The sequence below is a fragment of the Limanda limanda genome, chromosome 1 (genome assembly GCF_963576545.1).
Source record: "Limanda limanda chromosome 1, fLimLim1.1, whole genome shotgun sequence".
NCBI lineage: Eukaryota > Metazoa > Chordata > Actinopteri > Pleuronectiformes > Pleuronectidae > Limanda > Limanda limanda.
Genome location: NC_083636.1, coordinates 26,384,273 through 26,406,065, shown reverse-complemented (window position 1 = coordinate 26,406,065; position 21,793 = coordinate 26,384,273). Strand labels below are relative to the sequence as shown.

The 21,793-nt window shown below is 42.2% G+C and overlaps 1 protein-coding gene across 1 annotated transcript; it reads left to right on the top strand.

Annotated features, from left to right (window-relative positions):
* The first annotated feature begins 3,594 nt into the window (after positions 1-3,594).
* On the top strand, positions 3,595-21,762 carry LOC133003930 (homer protein homolog 1-like). The gene is made up of 9 exons (XM_061073765.1): positions 3,595-3,670; positions 12,510-12,666; positions 14,804-14,935; positions 15,538-15,630; positions 17,943-18,085; positions 18,549-18,714; positions 18,831-18,941; positions 19,036-19,116; positions 19,949-21,762. Exons 1-9 carry the CDS (start codon positions 3,666-3,668, stop codon positions 20,135-20,137), a joined length of 1,077 nt encoding a protein of 358 aa, XP_060929748.1. The 5' UTR covers positions 3,595-3,665; the 3' UTR covers positions 20,138-21,762.
* Positions 21,763-21,793: the final 31 nt, after the last annotated feature.

Genomic DNA, 21,793 nt, shown 5'->3' with positions numbered 1-21,793 from the left:
CCATCAGTATAACAAAATTTGTCTTCCAAAATGACCAAAGTTCAATCTATGTCTCTTTGACACTGTTACAAAAACAGTGCAAAATAACCCTCATGATTTACTGACTGGATTGGATTGGATTTAACTGTAAGTGTTGCTAATAATCTAGCAGCTGAATGTATAAACATTCACCCTAACACCCCCCCCCCCCCCCACACACACACACACACAGGTCAGTCACACTGATGCAATGTCCTTCATTATTTGATCATTTCATATGCATTCAAGTTATCACTGTGTAATAAACCATGTCCTCTAAGCTATACTTGGGTTTTGTTGTAAATGAAAAATGTACTCAACAACCAGATGAAAAAACCATTAAGTGAAACCACAGAAACGAACCACAGCTCCTGATCTGCACCTGTTCCGAAGGTTCTCCACTTCATCGCTGGCGTCAAGGTTTTCCTCAGTAATATCTTCAGGCGTCAACGCCGTCATCTCAGCGTCAACATCTGACCGTGCAAAATCCTCCGTCACGCTATCCATTATTGTTATATCTTGATGAATTCTCTTCAGCCTCTCACCACAACTCAGCGCTGCCTGGTCAATCCCATTCTAAGAAAGTGGGTCTGAGTCTGGACTTCATGCTCAGCCTAATCTTGAAATAGAAAACGAGTCTTCCAGTGTTCCATCTGGAGCATTTGCAACATGTAGGGAGGTTCATTTGTCATCTGTTCACACCCTCTGAACCCTTGTTTTTGGTATGCACTATGAAGCAGGTTGATCTGGGTTAATAAACTGCAGTCGGTGACTAATCAGAAATGTAGAGATAAAATGCAGCCGCATAAGAAGTAAATGTCTTGGTCTATATATAAGCTCTTGCTGCCAGCCTGTATCCAGTGTCAAGAGTCTGCACGCCTGCAGGTCAGGAGAGGGCACACTTTGGTCTTTAGGTGTGCACAACAACAAATAAGACATCACACAAATTCAAATTTAAGCTTTAACAGTTGACAGTTAGGAAATTAAAATGCATAAATAGGAAGCTTGAGCACCACCGCCTTTACCTTTATCATCTCTTTCCCCCTAATACCTAATATGGGCTTCTTTTCAACTCTTATTTCAACATTTCTTTATACTCTATGTAAACAATGAGCCTTTCTGGATTCCTGACAGATGCATTAATGAAAATGTGAAGCACACATTTGTTGTTGTCTGTGCTGCAGTGTGAGGGAGACAACATGGAGAATGAAAGAGAGTCGCTGGGGAGGGTTCGGTCAACAGGTCGTATCTGGGCAAAAGTTGTCCTCGTGTGCAAACCAGTCCCACTAACCTAATCATAAACTGTAACTGTGAACAACATAATTGAATCTGTTATATTATTACTTCAATGGTATTCCTCATTAAGAATGTATTAAATCCCAGTGGTTAAATGTAACAAAGTAACATTTCCTGAAGCATTGTAGTTAAGTACAGTTAAGTTTAAAAAAAAAAAAAATAACTCTGGCTCCAAATGCACAAGATGGCAGAATTGCTAGGTTTTATATCTGGATGGTGGGATGATGTGGAGATGTGTCGTCCTTATATACAGTCTATGGGCATGATGGTTAACTCACACAAGTTTGTAAGTGAATGCAAGTATATTTCAGGCCAAACACTACAGTAAACATCATCAAAATCACGACTGTTTACTGTCCTGGCTCCTAAATGGTGGAATGAGCTCCCCATCGACATCCGGACATCAGAAAGTTTACACATCTTCCGCCGCAAACTAAAAACATACCTTTTCCGACTATACCTTGAATAAAATTTGAAACTAACAATTAAGTAGCACTTAAATGGCACTTACTTATAGCACTTTGTAGTTTTGCTTTATTTTTTACTTTCTTGACTCTTGCTGTTCTGGGTTTGTACCCTCGGGTTGAGGGCACTTATTGTATGTCGCCTTGAATAAAAGAGTCAGCTGATATGTAATGTAATGTAATGTGAACAGTACACCTGTCTCGAGTAATGATTTGGTTCTGGGGGGGGTTCTTCCCTCGGAGGACTTGATCTGGATCCAAAACAAAAAGAAACACGCTTGTGTACAGAGGCTGTCCATGATCAGCATCACCAGCTCATCCCGCCTTTATTGTTGTTTGGTTGAGTTAAAGCGTGACACTCAAGCATCTGACCACTTGTCACTTGCCGGGGCCATTACCTCTTTGAAAAACGGTTTGTCACTGGGGTATATGTTGGGCTATGGATCCACCCGTTGGAGCCTTGAGGATGGAAGAACGCATTTATTGGCCTCATCTGAAGGAACCTTCGAAGTCACGCCGCTGTGACGCAATTGGTCCTCATATGCAGTATTTAAAAGGCAGCGGGCCCCAAATTGAGAAACAGTGATAAACAGCGATTCAGTTAGGGGGCCCAACAAGGCATGTTCACCCCGGTGACCCCCTAGAAGTTTAATCCGGCCATGTTGGTGGTGTAGTGCAGTGTGATTTTTTTAATTGATATTTTTTAACCCACATGTTTTTGGCCTTACGTTGCAAACTCCACATCTGTATCTTGGCCGCACACCGGATGTGAGAACACAGCTTTGGCCAGTGACATCAAAACTTCACTCGGCAACGTGATGACGTCGTTATGGCAACGGTCCCTGAGGGCGGCGGAGGACGATGAATGAATGAGCCGAGAGGGGCTGACAGAGAGCAGAGGGGCCGGGGCAAGACGAGAGGATGAGCCGGCCGACGGAGCAGCAGCAGCAGCAGCATCCGACCACATCTGCTGGATCCGACTCGAAGCTCCGTTCCGAGTGAGAACGCGTTACTTTCCCCTTTAGACTCTTCGCCGTTGAGGATGTGATGCCGGAGCCCGGATCATGCACCGATTCCCTCCAGACGAACCAGGGGAGCTGAAGCCCCGTCACGAAAGAAGATGTCCGCTTTGAAGGACTCGCTCGGCGGCTGTGAAACCCGCTAATCTCGGACGGTGTGGGTCGAAGGGGGGGGGGTGCGCTGGAGGAGGAGGAGAAGGAGGAGGAGGGGGTTTGATGGCACAGCGGAGACGGAACGAAAGCACCGGGGACTGACAGCAGGGGTTTGTGAACAGCGGGGTTTGGTGAGACCGAAGGTTCGAGATAAGTCTCCAGACAGAGGCACTTACAGACGGATGGATGCATGTGAACGCTGCGGTTCCCCCCGACATTTGAACTTGGTTCTGTCCTCAAAGGCAGCTCCGGCTCTGTGAGTGGAACCGGGCTGTAAACCCACGGTCCTGCCGGGGGGGAGTCCGGGTCGCTAATCCCCGCCCGGGCTCAGGAGGAGTTCCTCTCTGTAGCTAGCTATAGCATCCACTACTGCCAGGGCTGCGGTGCGTTCACGGGCACGGGGTGAAACCAGCCGCCAGCCACCACAATGTACCCAAGGGCATAGCAACAGCAGCAGCAACAACAACAACAACAACAACGAGTCATGTCGGACTGACAACGGCAACCGTGGCTCCACCGGCCGCGAAGTCCCAGCAGCGACCACAGCGGCTCATTGCCAGGCGGGGAGAGAGAGAGAGCGAGAGACAGAGGGGGGGGACCAGACAGCTAACCCCGCTCACATCGCCCTCCGGAGCCCACCGGAGCCCACCGGCGAGCAGCAGCTTCCAGCCCCTCCACCTCCACCTCCAGCCTCCACCTCCAGCTTCCAGCCAACATGGGGTAGGTAACTTGTTATTCTCCCCTCAACGTGTCAGGGTGTGTGTGGGGGGGCTGTACTGTACGAGGCGAGCTTTCAGCGGGAGGGGGTTAGCCACCTCGTGCTAACTGCGAAGTGCTCCTGTTAGTTCCTGGGAAGTTAGCAAACACATGGGGAATAGCGGGTGGAGGAATGCACGGAGCTGGCAAAGTGTCCCACACACAACACTACACTATTGTGCCCACGTTGTGACGTGTAGGTGACCGAAGCACAGAGATCCGACTGTAATGAAGCAGGCTGCTGTTTGGATGTGAGACCACAGGTCGGATGCAGTGAATAACCAATCATAACAATAACGTGATTTATTCTGTGTAGGAGGTTAAATCAGTCACATGTGGAGATGAAGCTATTCGTTTATGGACCGAATATTTGGGTGGTTTGTTTTTTTAACTGAACTTTTGACAGACGTAACTGCTCAGAGAAATGTTCTGATGTTTCTCGTATATATCAAATGTGTAATCAATTAATTCAAAAGATATTAAGCAGAGTAGAGGATAATGAAGATAATCGTTAGTTGCAGAGGTAGTCATGTGCTTTATGGTTTGAAGAAGGCTTCTGTTTTAGAATTGATGTCAGACGACTGGTCAACGCAGTGAATAACTTGGTAATAATGATATGGTTGATAATAATTCGTTTTTGTACTGAAAAATAATCACATGATATCATAATAATCATAATCAGTGAATAACTTGGCACAATGTGATTAATATGGTTGAAATGGAAGTTAATCAATCCTGTTTAAATGGGAATTTATTCATTAATGGACTGAAAAAGAATCAGGATCGAGCAGAAATTGTTGTTATTTGGGTGGTTTGTTTTTCCTGGACTTTTGACAGACGTAACCATGAGTTCAGCGAAATGTCTTGATGTGTCATTAACCAAACATAAATGCGATGAATTCAAAAGATATTCAGCAGAATAGAGGATAATGAAGATAATTGTTAGTTACAGATATAGTCGTGTGCTTTATGGTTTGTAGAAGGATTTTATTGGTTTATTGATGTCAGACAACAGGTCAGAGCAGTGAATAACTTGGTAATAATAATATGGTTGATAATACTTCGTTTTTGTACTGAAAAATAATCAGAATCAATCAATGATGGTACGAATTATCTCAAGAAGAGAAGATTTTTGTACGTTTTCTGTGTCAGTTATCAATATTAACTACATATTTTGGTGTTGTGTTTTTCCAGGACTTTTGAAAGATGTCATTATCCATTCAGCGAAATGGTTTTGATGTTTCATAAACCAAATGTATAATCGATTAACTCAAAAGATATATAGAGGATATTAAAGAGAATCATTGTTTGCAGACATAGTCATATGTGTTATGCTGTCTAGAAGTATACACTACTGCTGTTATTGACTGAGTGTGATTGAAATGGTTTTTGGAAAGTAAGACACACGCATTATTGTTTTTTTGATTGTCCCATACAGAAAATGACGCCATAAAAGAGTGTTATAATTCATCTTGTGCTGCCAGGGAGAGATAAACCTCTTAACATCAGCATCAAGACGGTGATGATCTCTCGTACACTTGGCTCATGCGATGCATGTGGCTCAACCTGCAGATGTATGGCGATTCTCCTGATCAAGAGCGACCTAGTTCTTACTCCAGATGAAAGCAGATGATGTAGCATGTGATTGGTTTGTTGTCGTATTGTGGTTGGAGGATGGGATGGGGCAGCAGGGGTGGGCTGAAGTGCTTACCTCCTCATGCAAAGCACATCCTCTGTAATTCTCAAGGCCAATGGTTTATAATCCGGTCCACCACCAATTCCTCCGACACAGGCCGAGAGCATGTCCTGTGCCCTCAGCCCTTAATTAGCCAGTCAGACTTGGCTGCTCGGAGAAGTACTGGAGCTTCTGTTCTTGTATAATAGATGATGGTAAACAAGCTTGTCGCCCTGAAACGTGGCTGGCACTTGGAATACAACTGTCCAGGGAATACGTTCTACTGCACCGGTCAGGCCAGCATGTCAGAGATTGATTTGCAGTCAGCCTGGTCTCAGTAGAAACAGATATATATTTTTGGAGCGCAAATTATTGATTGGAATTGTTCAATAACCCCCAAGGGGATCAATCGTCAGTATTGACTGTTCTCAAGTGTGATGACATAGGAGTTATTAGTGTGTCCAGTTGAAATTGACTAACAGCTGATGATATCATTAATAAAACACAGGAGGAAGGAATACTTTGCGGAAAGCTGTATTCTGCAATCAGTATTCACGAAACGTAATGCATATGGTGACAACATTCAGCACATACATATCTTTTACTGGCAAAAGAAACAAGTACAAACAATAGGTTGTTAGTCAGCAGCAACAATTTAGGCAGATGCAACCATAGCACGTTGATACAAGTGTAAAAGAGATCAGAGGATTGAGATGGAAAACGAAAAACTCAGACAAACTCCAACCTGTTAACTTAGTGTCATAGTCCCATTCAGCCACAGTGTTCGTGAGAAGATAATTCATTGACACACCTCTGCCAGTTGGACTCAGTCACCACATTAACTGGTGACGGCAAATCAACACAAATTTTCCATAGTTTATCCTCACCCTCCAATTTTCCATAGTTTATCCTCACCCTCGTCGAGGGATAAGGACAGCAGGCTCACACCTTGTACACGTTGTTAATCCCTATATGAGGAAAAAAGTGGTTTGCAAATATGGGGTGTAAAACTTTAATTTGGTTAACATTGATTGACTAGTCTTAATGTCACAGTTAAGGAAAAGAAAAGCACGATGTATTTACTAACTAAGCTATAAAAGATTGGACACTCGATTTTATCTCCGGTGCATTAAAATGTGATGCTAGGGATAAAGTGATGGATACAGGAGCTGTGATAAACTCCTTATGACAGAACTATGATACACAGTTCACATGTTGGTTGAATGGTGCATGACCATGTAGGCTGGGGTCAACTCTTTGCATAACATCTTTATGATATTTCATAGGTCAAAGAGAGGTGATCTGAAAAAGGACATACTTCAACGCCCTTGTTGTTTGACTGTTTACATCCAGACAAAGAGAAAGAAGTGGTGGAATGGACATGGCACAAAAATGTCATTAAATAAAATAATTTAAAAAAGCAAATTTCTGCCAAGATGGTGTTGCATATGATCATGTGAACAATCCTTCTCCTGTGGCCTCTGAAGCCTTTCAGTGCTGCATATGACATATGGGTGTTTTCAGCTGGAGGTGTTTGCCTTGCCAAGCCCCGGCTGCCTCCCTCTGCGAGTGGGTTAACCGACAGGGACACCGGGATTGGATTGGGCGAGAGAGCATGTGGGAAGGACAGGGGAGAGACAGAGTTGGAAGATGTTCACGGCTCATGACCAGCCCTGAGTCATGTGGGCCGTTTCCATGACGACGCAGGCAGCCGCTATAATGCAGGGTTATTTTTCCGGTGATAGACGGGGCGTCTGCTCATGTTGTCGTCAGATTATTTCCATTTTTCTTGCTGTTTTATTTTTCATGTTGCTGATGAGTGTTGAGTCTTTTATAACCGTAACGTGAATTATTATCGCTAAGAACGTGAAGTAGAACGGAAACAATTGGTTTATTGATTAGTCACACACAGTGGCAGTTGGGAACCTGCCCTTTTTGAATCAATCAATCAAGTTTCAATGAATGCAATCTAAAAACCGGTTTAGCAGACTTACCCAGAAAGCATGATGAAAAACCAACAGAGACCAAATGGCCTAGAATTAGTTATCATTCCTTCACCACATGTGAGGGATCCCGCTCCCAGGACGCACAGAAGTGCTTCGTTGTTTAAAGTATTTATACATGAGAAAATGCCCGACCGAAATTAAGGGAGTAATCTAGTTCTTTTCATAATCCCTGGATCGTGGTGCACGATCAGCTGCCACCACGATCACCATCCTCCATCACGGTCACGATCCAGGATCTGGTTGATCCATCATGATCCATCGTCCACCATTAGTGAATTTCAAGCAAGAATAGTGAAAAATGCCACACACTTGCATATTGTATTGGATGGTTTACATCATTAATGACGTTAGATGTTAATAAAACAAATGCTGTGAATTGCAGCCTTACTAAAAATAGTATCTATACATGGGAAAACTATGAATAATTAAGGTCTTAGAAAAGGCAGAGGTCAAACTTCATCATCAACTTACTCGTAAAGATTTGCAATCTGAGCATGTTACCTTTTCATTCCCAGACAGCACATATCTTTGTATGCGTTCGTACAAACACCTGTGTGTGTGTGTGTGTGTGAGTGTGTTTGTGTTTGTGTTTGTGTGTGTGTGTGTGTGTGTGTGTGTGTGTGTGCACGTTCATGTGCGAGTTGTAAGCGGAGAACTGCTGATTTGATAACATCTGCGGTCAGATTCCTCTGTCCAAGCACTTGTCATTGAGACTTGAATGCCTCAGTACGTTTCATTGTGAAAAGGGATTATGGGCTAACAATCACCACACACTCTCATTGAGACACACACCGCCGCGGGCAGATTCTGATCTAGGCCACGCTGTCGGACTAACACCCTGAATATAAAAATGACCCGCTACAGTCTGGTCAGGTCAACCTTTTGAGAGCTGAGACTTGACCACTGTGTTAAACAGCATTAGAACAGTTTTTGTTATCGGTTCAATTGACTTAATCCAAACCAGCATCTGATCACATCTGCCCTCTTAAAACCATCCAGAAGCAACATCATAGTTTTTAAAAGCTCTGACAGCTCGAATTTTCATCTGTATAACATTCTGCACAGTAAAAATCTTTAATTCAATACCGCTGTTTTCTTTTTTGAGAAATTCCCTTGAATGTCCAAATGTACTATCTCGAAATGTAAAAATCCTGGATCTGCCCCTTTTAATTGAATCTGCTCCCCCAAAGTTATTTGCTGCTTCCTTTGCATATAGCCCATCCGTCCATCAAGTTTCAATAAAATCTGTTTTCTAGTTTTTGTGTAGTTCTGTTATTAAAAGTTAGAACAACCTTATAATAAATATACTCATGGATACAGTTGTTTTTTAAACCCCCAATTAACATGATCACTATCAGTCCCCAAAAAACAACATTATTTAGGCTTTATTTCTCTTTGCTTTAAAATACCAGGACTTTCTAGTTCTACACTGCAAAACTGGATCATTGCTGTATCTTCATTTCTATGTCTTCTACACAGATACCGACTTTTCTTCTTAATAACGCGATAGCTCATTCAGCTGTAGACAATTGGGAATTAAATTAAAGTAGTTTTCTCTACCTCTGTTTAAAATCAAGTACTCATTGTTTTAAAATGTACGAAGAATTATTATCCACTGTAAGCTTGAACCCTTCCCAACCTGTCCTGATATTAATAAAGGGAGTTTTCAGTCAGCAAATTATGTTTGAATAAAACAAATATGATTTTCATGATGATCACTGACTCACACTAAACTTCCCCAGCAGTGATAGCTTTATTTCCATCTCTTCTCCTTTCTTGGTAGCAGAGTACTCACCCATGTACTGTACTTCACAAATATCCTGCATGCTGTATTTAACACGCATATTAATATTTACAGAACATTATATTATTCCCATCTCCACTGCTGAGCTGCCAGTGGGTGTGATCCGGTGTTAATCCCGGGTGCACATTGCCACCAACTCTCTGATTAACCGTCTCTATCTTTAAATAACATCTGCCGGGTCTCAACTCTACTGATTTAATTAACACACTGACTGGGACGAGGGGAGAGCTCCACAGAGAGGGGAACAACCAGCGTGTCCCAGAGAAGACGACCAGGGACACGGCGGACACCAAACGATCAAATTTGGTTTCCCTGGAAGTCTCATTAGGGATATGAATGATCCCAATGTCAAAATAAAGAGCCTGTATTGTTGCTTGGCTACATCTAGATTCATTGATTCATTGTACCACTAGAATGGTTGTAGCTATGTCTTGTAGGATCTTGTTTGTTTGGCCTGTAGTGCAGAAAACGGCAGGATCTCAATTATCTGTGAATCGATTTGGATCCACATTTTCATTCTGATGCCTGTATCAGATATGTTTGTTGAGAGATTCATGGTCTGCAAATGATGACTCCGGCCGACTTTTATTTTGGTGCCACCATGAAACATTATGTTCCCCTCAGCAGGGAGCTCAGTAACCTTTGTGACCCCTGACTTTTGAATTTATACCATCATCAGGTCAAGATTTTCATTTGATTTCGTTTTTTAGAGGTGAAACAATAAGTTGATTAAATGACTTGTCGCCCAACAGAAAACCAATGGGAAACTACTTTGGAAATCATTCTTTAAACATTTTATAGATCCAGCTGCTGCAGTTTGAGAATGTTCTGCTGCTTATCTCTGTTTATTTAAAATACTGTAAACTGAATCATTTTGGCTTTTGCACAATTGACAGTACAATACATTCTTAGATGACACCTTGGTCTATAGGGAATGCTGTGATCGGCACTTTTCAATAAATGATTAAGAAATAATTGCTGTGTACGTGTTGCAGATTTGCTCTGAATATTTTGTTCAGGAGATAAATAATCAAAATGTTTATTTATTTGATATTTTGGATAACATTTTTGATCTATAAAATGTTGAGAAACGAAAAAAAATGTCTTTCTCAATGTCACAGAGTCGACATAGATTTAATATTTTGTCAGTTGACTAACCAATATATTGATAAATTGAAATTAATTGTCTGTGTATATTCTTCTATTGAGGGTTATGCAAATGCTACTGTCCATTTCTGTTGTTAAGCTTTAATATCCATTTAAATCCCCTGTTCTTATATTGAGCTGGAGGAGATGACTTGTTCAGGATATTACCTGAGTCTGTACATCTCCACGCAAAAAATCTGCTCTGAGTCCGTTATAGATTTCCATGAGCATTGAAACCACAATCAGACGCGTATCGCTTGTTTTGCTTTTAATCCAAGACCCTGGGAGCTTTTGATCCATAGCGATGGTTGGAGGGCGTCCAGGGCCGGCTGATCTCCCTGTATGTCAGCACAGGTGCTTCCAGGTCACCTTTGGCATCGCTGCATCGCTTCATCCGCTTCATGTCGGGAACACGCTGCTGGTCAGGTCTGGCCTGCACGTGCCCACACATACAGGACCTGACTATAGCAGCCTGCCGCTTTTCTAGATAAAAAACATCCGAGCCGGTCACTGGGAGCTGCCTCTGTCAGGTGTAGCAGTAGTGTTTAGAAAGAAATGACTGACACCCAAACCCTAGCAGTGAGAGAAACATGGATGTGTACAAACTATGTGCACATAATCGATCTGACCCCACATGGTCTTGTTAGCTCCAATCAATCCGTGTGAGCGCCGCCTCTTTTATGTTTAAAAGTAGAAAGGAATTAGCATAAATGCCCTTCAGCTTGCTTCTTTCAAAAATGCACGAATCCTCCCTGATTTTTGATCTCATCCGCCGACTCGAGGCAGTAGGTTTAAAGAAAGACGCTCCAATCTCTGACGGTCTCTTTCCTCCTCCAGGTCAGAACGCTGCATTTCTTATCCGAGGCCTTTTTTCTTAACTTTTGAACTATTTCGTCAGTGTTACTGCTTGTTTTTAGATGCACTGAATATCATTCATGTTGCATAAATATTGGCTTTATGATTGTTTGCATTTTATTTTTGAATACATGATTATGACTCTGCAGTGGTTTATTTGTTTTTTATGAAAAACTACAGCAGGCCTATATAATGGAGCTGGCATTCTTAATTTCCATGTTTTATTACGAGATCTGAACATGTAAATCTGGTCTTGTGTTGCCACTTAACAACATGACAGGTGATGATGGAAGTTGTGTACACGTGTGCCTTTACATTTGTACATTGCCACACAAGCACACTTGTTCTGCAGCGTGTCACCCCCCCCTCTTCCAGTCACTGATAATACAACAACACAGCAGGAAAGTGAATTATGGATGTCTTGGGATCTGGGAGCTGTCTCTCACTCCTCTGAATTATCAAATTCCTCAGTACTTCCCCTCTTCCTACTTTGGTGTTGGGTATTTGATGTGGAGCTTTACTCGCACATTTGCCTGTGTGTCTGTCAGCTGTGATGGTGGGGGTGCTAGAGTTTGGTCGGTGCACCACTTTGTTTTGAGCTCTGATTGGATTGTTGTTTCATGTTCCTCAGAGGATAAATCCCGCCAACAGTTGGGATTCTGTGACTTTTCTCCAGCGCCTGCAGCAGGTCAAAGTTTCCAGTATTTCTGTCAAATATCTTCAACACCTCCCACGTCGGCTGATGCAATTAGTTTGTACAGATATTCATGGTCCTCTGACGATGAATCCTAAAGACTTTGCTGAATGTCTGTGGACTCATGGTTCATTGGTTTGTCTTTGGTTATTATGAACTGTAATTAAACTTTATGTCTACTTGAACTACTGGTCACTAAGCAGGCAGAGATAACTTACTGTGCAGACTTTTTGAGTCTATCTATACTGTTTTTCAAAAATGGAACTAGGTTCTCCCTTTAGTTGAAGTTGTACCTGTATGTGATCCCCATCACTGTGTGTATAATGATTACAGCTCTGCAGGTGGCCTGTCTTTATTCTTATTCAACTTTAACTCACGGGAAGATCTTAAAACAACAGGATGTTTCAAACATACTTTAGCTGGAATGTCTGAGACAGCAGTGATGACAGAAACTCCCACACACACAAAGTGTATTTGTCTATTGTCTGTGTAATTAAAGTATTTTTTCTCCTCACAGGCCAGTGTTTTCGTTGCATGCCGTACATTACAGGCAGGTTGACCACAGAGTTAAAGTCATACAGTGAAACCAGATGTTGATCCCTCCATCTCTCCTTCCTCTGCAGAGAACAGCCCATCTTCAGCACACGGGCCCACGTCTTCCAGATTGACCCGAGCACCAAGAAGAATTGGGTTCCCACAAGTAAACACGCTGTCACGGTCTCCTACTTCTACGACAGTACCAGGAATGTATATCGAATCATCAGCCTGGATGGATCTAAGGTCAGTCTGTGTGTCGTTTCCTCCCTTGATGGGATGTTTTTTTTATTACAGCATCTCTGTTCCGTAGAAAAGTTCAGTTGAACAATGACCCAGTGGAAAGATCCTCACATTTCAGAACCATATCTTAAACATAAAAAACATATGAATGTCACATTTAGAGATACTGCACACTTAAAGGAATTTCTTTAAACTCATTATATGACTGTTATTTGATGAAATACATTAATGCTGGTTCTAATATCAATTGGGTCGAACATGGCTCATAACGCCATCTAGTGTTTTGAACCATCTTGGCCAATTTTAACGTAGATTCAACCGTTTGGGCGGTTTCTCACGTCATGACATTTGAAAAAGTTAATCAACTGCTTGTGAGTGGGAATCTGGAAAGCTGAGGCTCATTTTAAAATCAATGCCGAAGCTACACCCCCTGAACCACCACATCCTTTATGGTTTAGTGCTGTCCCTCATCCTCCTTGGTCCTTAGGCTGTCTCTCTCTCTCACACACACTCACACCCACACACACGCACAAAAACACTGTTTGAACCGCTAGCTGAAACAGCCGCCTGTGCGGGACAACCGTGGTGTTGGGCGTCAGGAAACTCCAGAGGCGAGAACCCTCTACTTCATATGACATTTCTATTGTTAAATTGTGTGTGCTTCTAATTGAGTTGTTGCTCAAAGCGAGACAACAGAACAGATAACTAAAGGTGACCCTAATATCCACCTGTAGCTTTTACTTATTGTACCAAACCACTGATTGTCATTGCCCCAAATAAGAAAAATCTCCACCTAAATATACACAGGTATCAATAAAGTTTGAACTAATCAACATCAATCATCAGAATCTCCCACTTCGATCGCCTCTCCGTGCTGACGCTGTGAAGGGGCGTCCGGGCCGGTCGAATCTATGTGGCAGGGATTATTTTAGTCTTGGGAGAGGTGCATGGGTGGAGTTAGCCGGGTTATGCAATAGTCTCTCTGGGCGACTACGTCTGTTGTTAAACCAGCAAGTTAGCTGTGCTGGGTTCAGCTGGAAATAGCAGAGATCGGGTGGGCTGGTGCTGAAGGACATCTTCATCCCCACAACAACACGTCTTCTCAGCAGGGAAGAAAGCACGCACACAGAGACAGATGCCACACAAAGGCAAATTGTTCTGATTGTGTTGCTTCCCAGATTTCAGAAGTGCGCAAACATGTTTTTGAAAATGAAAACACTGCATGTGCAGTGTTCAGCTAATTTGAGGTTTTCAGAAAATTGCAAAACTCAAAAGTTTTTGTGTAGTGTCAAGAGTTTCCAAGTTGTATATTTAAATTGGATTCAAACCCCTTATTGTCATGTAGTGTTTGTGTCCCAGAGTTATAGTTACATATTATAAAGTACTACAGTAAAACATTTTCAATCCTTTTCCCCCATATACTGCATGTGTTCAAGATTCAATTTATTGATTTTTTCTATTGAATGTTGGACTCACGTTTGCACGTGGACACAAACTGGAGCGGGAGCTCTCAGCCGTGATGTCAGCTTTGGTTTCCAAGCTCGACTTTTAAATCAGCCTTAGAGGTGTTTGGAAACATGGGAAGTTTGAACATCTACAGTGTTGCTGCTGATGAGAAGTGTTTCAATGGTCTGTCCAGACAGAGATAAGCAGCAGAAAATTCTCAAACTTCAGCAGCTGGATCTATAAAATGTTTAAAGAATGATTTCCAAAGTAGTTTCCCATTGGTTTTCTGTTGGGCGACGAATCATTTAATCAACTTATTGTTTCACCTCTATAAAACGAAATCAAATTAATGAACTGTCCAGCTCAATTGTTTTTATGGCAATAACTTTGAGAGGCAGCAGCAGCAGTTAATTTGTGAAACTATAAATCCTCACAACCATCAATAACAGAACGGTCGCCTTAGGACTCCTCATTGACTGCTTCCTGTTTACAGTAGGAAAGCAAAAACCCACGTCTATATAACACGGATGCACGCACGCACACACACATACACACACACAGACACACACACAGTCCCAGCAAATATCAGATATCCAGCTGCTTCAGCCCAAGGCAGCCGTACAACATTTATTTTTACCTTTGAATTTGAAAAGCCGTCGTGTGGCTCAGCCATGTGTGTGTTTGTCGTCCACAGGCCATCATCAACAGCACCATCACCCCCAACATGACATTCACCAAGACGTCACAAAAGTTCGGCCAGTGGGCCGACAGCCGGGCGAACACAGTCTATGGCCTCGGCTTCTCGTCTGAGAGTCTCCTGGTCAAGGTGAGGACACAGGAAACAGAACCAGTTTGGCCCCAGGGAACTTTCTCATAAAGATGTGTCTGAAAGAATCCAGCTGTTCTGATCTGAGTGTCAGGGATTTATGTTTTTCTTTCTATAAAGGAGTTTGAGTGGGGGTCGCCTTATGAATGAAGTTTGTTCCAGTGTAACTGTGTCCTCTGCAGAGTGGGTTATTATGGGTTGTTGGTAGCCTCAGTGTTGTCTGTCACTAATAAACAAAGACAAATATTATATCAAGATTGACAATTTCACAACAGTTGATATAAATAATTATCAGAGTAAATGGAACATGATTATTTCTTTCAAGTTTAAAGACAGATTTTTGCTCCTGAGTGAAGCTCTTGTTTATGAGCAGAGAACAACAAACACTAGATAAACGACAAAACCTTTTATTTAACATTATCTAACAGAAAAGGCTTCAGTGTTATTGTCCTTAGATGAATCTTAGATGAAACATGAAAACACCTATCATCAATATCAAAGGTGTTGTCGTTGAAAACAGATATTAGACAGAGAGGGTGAGGGGGTTGTCTCGTATTCAGGCTCGTGTTGTTACAGTTCTAAGTTGCTCCTGTTACTCTTAGTTTGCAGAGAAATTTGCTGAGTTCAAGGAGGCAGCGCGGGCAGCGAAGGAGAAGTCTCAGGAGAAGATAGAGCTCGTCAGCAGCCCCTCCCAGGTAAAAAACACCATTTCATTGTTGTTGCCTCACACACATTTTACACTCGGAGGCCACTTTAAAGAAGGGAACCTCTGTAACATGTTACAGATAGGTAGAAAAGGTTGAGGTTTATTTATGATTTTACTAATACAACTTGCTTGAAACGACATCTGATAGGTCCTGCTACTCCACATGACAGATTCCAGTGAGTAGCAACACTAGCATAAAAAAATAAAAAGGTTATTTGTTGAAAGATTCTTGGCCTTTACTGATCTAGTGTCATTCCAGTATGTAATTCATGTTAATCCAACTAATGTGTGTGCTCACTGGGTTCATTTCTCCACTCAGTATCTATGATCTAATAATTCAGTGTTAATATGTGAATGATGTTGATAAGGAGCCTCTTGATTATGACTAAGTGAAGGACCACCCTGTGTGAATCCCTGCTCATTACAAATAGATGAGAAATTAATGGAACCAGTTGATTTATGTTTCACTGACACGATGCTGTTCCAGCCACTATACAAACACCCTGTGGCTGGTTCTACCTCCCTAACCACTCCTCCTCAGAGCGCCGCTGCCAAAAGGAATGTGTTGTCACTCAGCAAACCTGGTAAAAAGAAGGTAAAAGGAAAAAAACCTGGAAAGAGTAATTTCCATGACTCTGATCCGATGGCCCCTTTTTCCCAGTCTTACCCCCAGTCAATGATCCACACCTCCCCCTGGTGTCTCCCCTGCCATATTTGTCTTCTGTGCAACATAAAGTAATAATGCTCTGTCTGAGCTGTGGGTGCACAACGATGGATCTGTGGCTTTTTGCATATGAATAAAGCCCAGGCTCATCACTTAGAGATACAATGTTGTTTTGGTGTAATAAGCTGGTCTTCCTTTCCCGGGGACCACCCTGTCATCGGTCTCTAACAACCTCATCCATCATCTTGAAGTTAGAGTAACAACCAGAGGATCCCTTTCTCCCAGAACCTCCCGCTGACGACCCTCCGCTTCTCCTTTCATGCTCTCAAAAAGCAAAAGTCTGATAAAATTAGGGATGTTTGAGAAAGAGAGACAAAAAGAGACACAACGTGACAATTGAAATCAGTTCTGAAATGTTTGTGCTCTGACACGTTAACTGACAGTAGAGAGACAATAAACAAAAGAAACAAATTGAATCAACAAATTGAATCAACAAATTGAATCAACAAATTGAATCAACAAATTGAGACGTGGTGGAAACTTCCTGTGATCTGAAGTGTTTGTTGTGTCCAGTAGTCATGAGGGGTCTGAACCGTTCAGAGATGATAAGGCTCATAACTTCCCATTCTGCATTACTGCTGAAAATCTGGTTGATTTTTGAGAGCATGGAATTATGAACATTTTATCACTGAAAACTTGTTGTGTCTCAAAATCCAAGGTGAAGGATCAACACCACTCTCATGGCTACACATTCAATGTATATCTGCAGCTAGCGGCTGATTAGTTAAGCTTAGCATAAAGAGTGGGAAACAGCTTACCTGTAGGTAACTAGATCCACCCACCAGCACCTCTGAAGCTCAGCAATCAACATGTCATGAGTTATTTCTTTCATTCATAAAAAATTTGAGCTGCCAAATCACTTGCACATCAAAGTAGTCCGTTGATAAGTTTCCACGCTGTGCAGGTCTGAATCAAATGCTGTCCTGATCTGTCCTCTGTGCTAAATCCATCTCTTTCAATGTAAATACCCAGAAACACAGTGAGAGAAGCAGTTTTCTCATAAGTCATTGGAAAATATTTTTGTCCTTGTGCAGAAGAGGTTTAAAAATATATATAAGATCGGCCCGAGACTTTCAAATTTCATTCACGCCAACATTGTAACGTCCGCTGCCTGTGAGAGAGTGAGGAACAATCCTCTGCCTTCATAACTTTATATTCTGTTTCCCGTAGTAACAATGCTACCCTGTCATCTCCTGCACCAGGTGCCAAATACTGTGACTCTTAATTATGGAGGATTTACATAACAGAGAGGCCTTCCGTGGGAAAGACACAGAGATGTTATCTGAACAGATGAGTGGAGCAGTGTGAAGTATCCCATGTCTGACAGAGCACTGTGGGAATGTGAGGTGTTAATATGTCAGTGTTCGAGGTCAGAGCCAGGCTAGCATTATCCCCCTCTTTACAGTCTTTGCGCTAAGCTAGGCTAAGTCTCTCATGGCTCCGTACACAACAGACAGACACGAGAGTGGTGTGAATATTCTCATCGAGTTCTCGGTGTGAAAAGAAAGAAGCAGATTGACTAAATGTTGATTTAACAAATAATGTCTTTGACTTGTCTCACCAAAATGTCAAATCAGGAGTCGGCCCCGGGTGACCTGCTGTCACCTTTGACCCCTGAGAGCATCAACGGCACGGACGAAGACAGAGTCACACCAGAGCCACCGCCACCCGCTGAAGCCAGAGCAGAGCCTTCCCAGAATGCACTGCTCTTCACACACAGGTAAACATGAGGTCACAGCGACAATGCGACCTGATTAAAGTCAGAAATGGAAAGGCAGAGTGTTTCCGATGAGGATTTTCATTCGGTTCCAGCTCCTCAGTGTCTTTCTGACCTTTTATATGTGATGCTGCTCATCTACTTTTCAGAATCAGGCTGTAACTGAAAAACCAAACAGTTTCTAGTTCTGAAATTCTGCACACTTCCTATATTTTCTTTGTCTAATGCAAAACATGTCCATCGTCTATATTTTTAGGCCTACAAGTGAAAATCAGTTTATAAAACATAAAGGAATGTCGGTTACGGCTTTAATCAGATTATCAACTTTTTTTTATCCAGCTCTAGGTTTCAAACATTTTATCGACTAAAATCTGATTAGCAGTGAAATGAATGGGCAGATTAATCCTAATGAAAATAAATGTTTGTCCCGCTCACATTCTTATTTTTTCCTTTTTTCTCTCCGTAGTTCCAGTTCGACCAGCATCAATAAGCACTGGGAGGCGGAGCTTGAGGCCCTCAAGGGGAACAACGCCAAGCTGACAGCAGCTCTGCTCGAGTCCACAGCCAACGTCAAGCAGTGGAAGCAGCAGCTGGCAGCCTATCAGGACGAGGCGGAGAGGCTACACAAACGGGTGATCACCGGGCACAAACAACACCGAAATATAAAGTGTCAGACTTCTGACAATATAAGACATATAAGGGTTTATTTTTCCCACATCGAGACGAAGGTTTCTCTTTTGTTTTCCAGGTGACGGAGCTGGAGTGTGTGAGCGGTCAGACGACGGTCATCAAATCTCAGAAGACAGAACTAAACCGAACAATCGAGGAGCTGGAGTTGGATCTGAGGGCCAAAGAGGAGGTGGGACCAGTCGACGTGTCGGTGTCATGTGAGCTCCCAAACACACGCATCCTGTTTGGTCTGAACATTTTTTACTCGTTTCTACATATTTCAGGAGTTGGAGCAACTTAAAGAAGAGGTGCAGAGTGCCCACGAGTTTCAGTCCCACAAAGACTCTCTCTCTCAGAAACTACAGGCGAGTAAACACTGTGCTGACATCAACATGTTGCAGATTCTGCCACAGAAACAGTAAATATGAAAGAGAAAAACTTTCATATCTGCTCCGGATAAACCTGGAGTCCACACTGCTCCAGAGTTCTGGAGCCACAAAAACAGTTTGGAAACGATGACGTAAAGTAGACCTTCAAATTGTTTTTTAGTGGAGACGATGTAGCCTTCGCTGATTCGTTAGTCTCTTATCACATGATCCTCTACTACGGGTAGAAAACAGCAGTTGAACACAACATGGAAAATCAATTACAAGCGTTACTGACCCTGTTTTTCAGGATTTTTAGTATTGAATGGAAACGCGTGTGTGGACAGAGATTGTTGTTCGTTCAACAAACTGGAGCCAAAATGGCGGCAAACCCATCGTTTCCAGTAGTACAGTGTAACTCAAATCCAGTATTAACATTACTACTGTCAACATGCCTCTTTACTTATTCATGAATTATTTGTTAAAAAGTTAGAAGAGTGAAAGTATTTGATTTTGACCACATCTCAACATGTTTACATTGTAGGTCATTATAAAACAGTTTCTCAATGTGAAAAATCAAGTTGTTGCTGTAACATTTTAGTTTTTCATTAAAAATTTCCTTCTAAATCATGATTTCACTTTTTTAATCTTGACAATTCAGGATTGATTTAATGTCAATGTAAATTTGATCAATTTTAAATTAAATCAACAATTTAGTAAAATCTGTGAAAAACACTGAGAACCAGGTTCTTCTTTTTATTTCGTTCTGTCTTTAGCTTTTTCTTTTCTGACAAATGAGACAATGAATTAAAGGTTGTATTGTTTGCGACAGGACTCGGAGTCGAGGAACCAGACGCTGGAGGCCCAGCTGAGCGACCTGGAGCAGCGGCTGGAGGGCAGCCAGCTGGAGAGAGAAGACTTTCGCACCAGCCTGCGCTCCCTGCTGGAGCTGCTGGACACCAAGATCTTCGAGCTGACCGAGCTGCGGGACACGCTGGCCAAGCTCATCGAGGGGAGCTAGACACACACACACACACAGACACACACAGACACACACACACACGCACGCCTCCACTTCCACCGACGTCAGCGCGGCAGCCTGTGTGGCCCGGAGAGTCGCTCTAATGAAAGAATTCACCTGCATGTTGGCACTCACATAATCACAGACATGTACAACAACTTGAATTCTCTTCTCTTTCAGTTCCACATGTATACGATACGTGTAAAAGAGTATGTTTACACACTTTATGCATTAACGGTACACACATTTTGCTACGTCCGCATCGTTTACAAAGTGCGGGGGGGCTTCGCTCGGGACACGCCTTCCCTCCGCCCGCTCCACTCTGGATTATTCTCGACTTTGTGACCACACAGAAACTCTGAATGAATCCGTTTTTGGGGGAATTTTTTTTGAATATCGTTCCGTTCGAGCAGACGTTACATTTTCTTCCTGCTTTCTGCTCCTTTGTTCATCACGACTTTTTTTCGGCTTCGCTTTGGTGAAGTTTTGTAAACATCCGGAGCCTACGATTGTTCCCATTCTTCTTTTTTTTTTCTCTCTCTTCCTCACTTTTCTCAGCCACCGGGGGTCATTGTCAGCCAAATGAACACTGTCAAGAGTCGACACTGGCTTTTCTTACACCCTGAGAGTGATCTCTTTTTTTCATTAATGAAACTCTGGAGGGTCGAATGTGATGAAGAGTTGCGTGCTGATGTTCCTCCTCTGACTGAAATCCACTGTTGGACCGCCAAAAAAAAAAAAAAGGCCATGGAGGACTTGCAGTATGTCTTATATTCTTATACAATATATGAGCAATACAAAAAGGGAGCGTCTGAGGGTTAATAAACACTTCCCACTCTCACTTTCAGGTAATTTTACCCCTGTCTTGATTAGACCACAAGGGAGGTGGGATTTTATGCAATAGTTTTTCTTTCTATCTAATTTTTTTTTAAAGAATATTATTGTAACAAATTCATAGTGCACTTGTAAAAATGGGGTTTGTGTGTGTGGGTGAATCAGATGATCTTGTTTTCTTTCCCTTATTGTTTCTGTTGCTACTTGAAGTGCAATGATTTAATCCTTTTTCTTCTTTTGTTAATTTATTACTCAAAGAACTGAGTTCGTTCTAATGATAAGCTGTACGAAAAAAGCAAAGATCTTTATTTACATCTCCTTTTCACTTCATCTTTTTCTATAGTATGGTACGTGGGTGTTGAGGTACTTTAGTTTTTGGAAAAACTGGCAATATTTTTGAACTATTTATCAGAGCAAATGAAAAAAAAAAGCCAGGCGAAGGAAGTTCGAATTTGCAAAGAATCTGGTTTGTTTCTTTTGCCAAATGACGTTTTCCTGTACAGAATTTTTGCTGACTTTGCCTTTGGTACAGAGATGCATCAACGGTAGCTAGCTAGCGGTACTTTCTTTCTTTCGTGGGATTTACTATTGCCAAAAATTCAGCGTCGCTGAGAGGAAGAGGGTCCGTGCACCTGAAGAACACTACTTAAGGGCTTGTTGTCGGTTCTGTTACATTCGGGAGACTTGAACGATTTTAGCAGTGACTTTATCACGTTGACTCTTGCAGCTTGAAATGGAGAAAAAAAAAACATTTGAATAATACTTTTAAATGTTGATTATACCACATGATTAAAAACACAAATTGTAATTTTGAGTTTATAG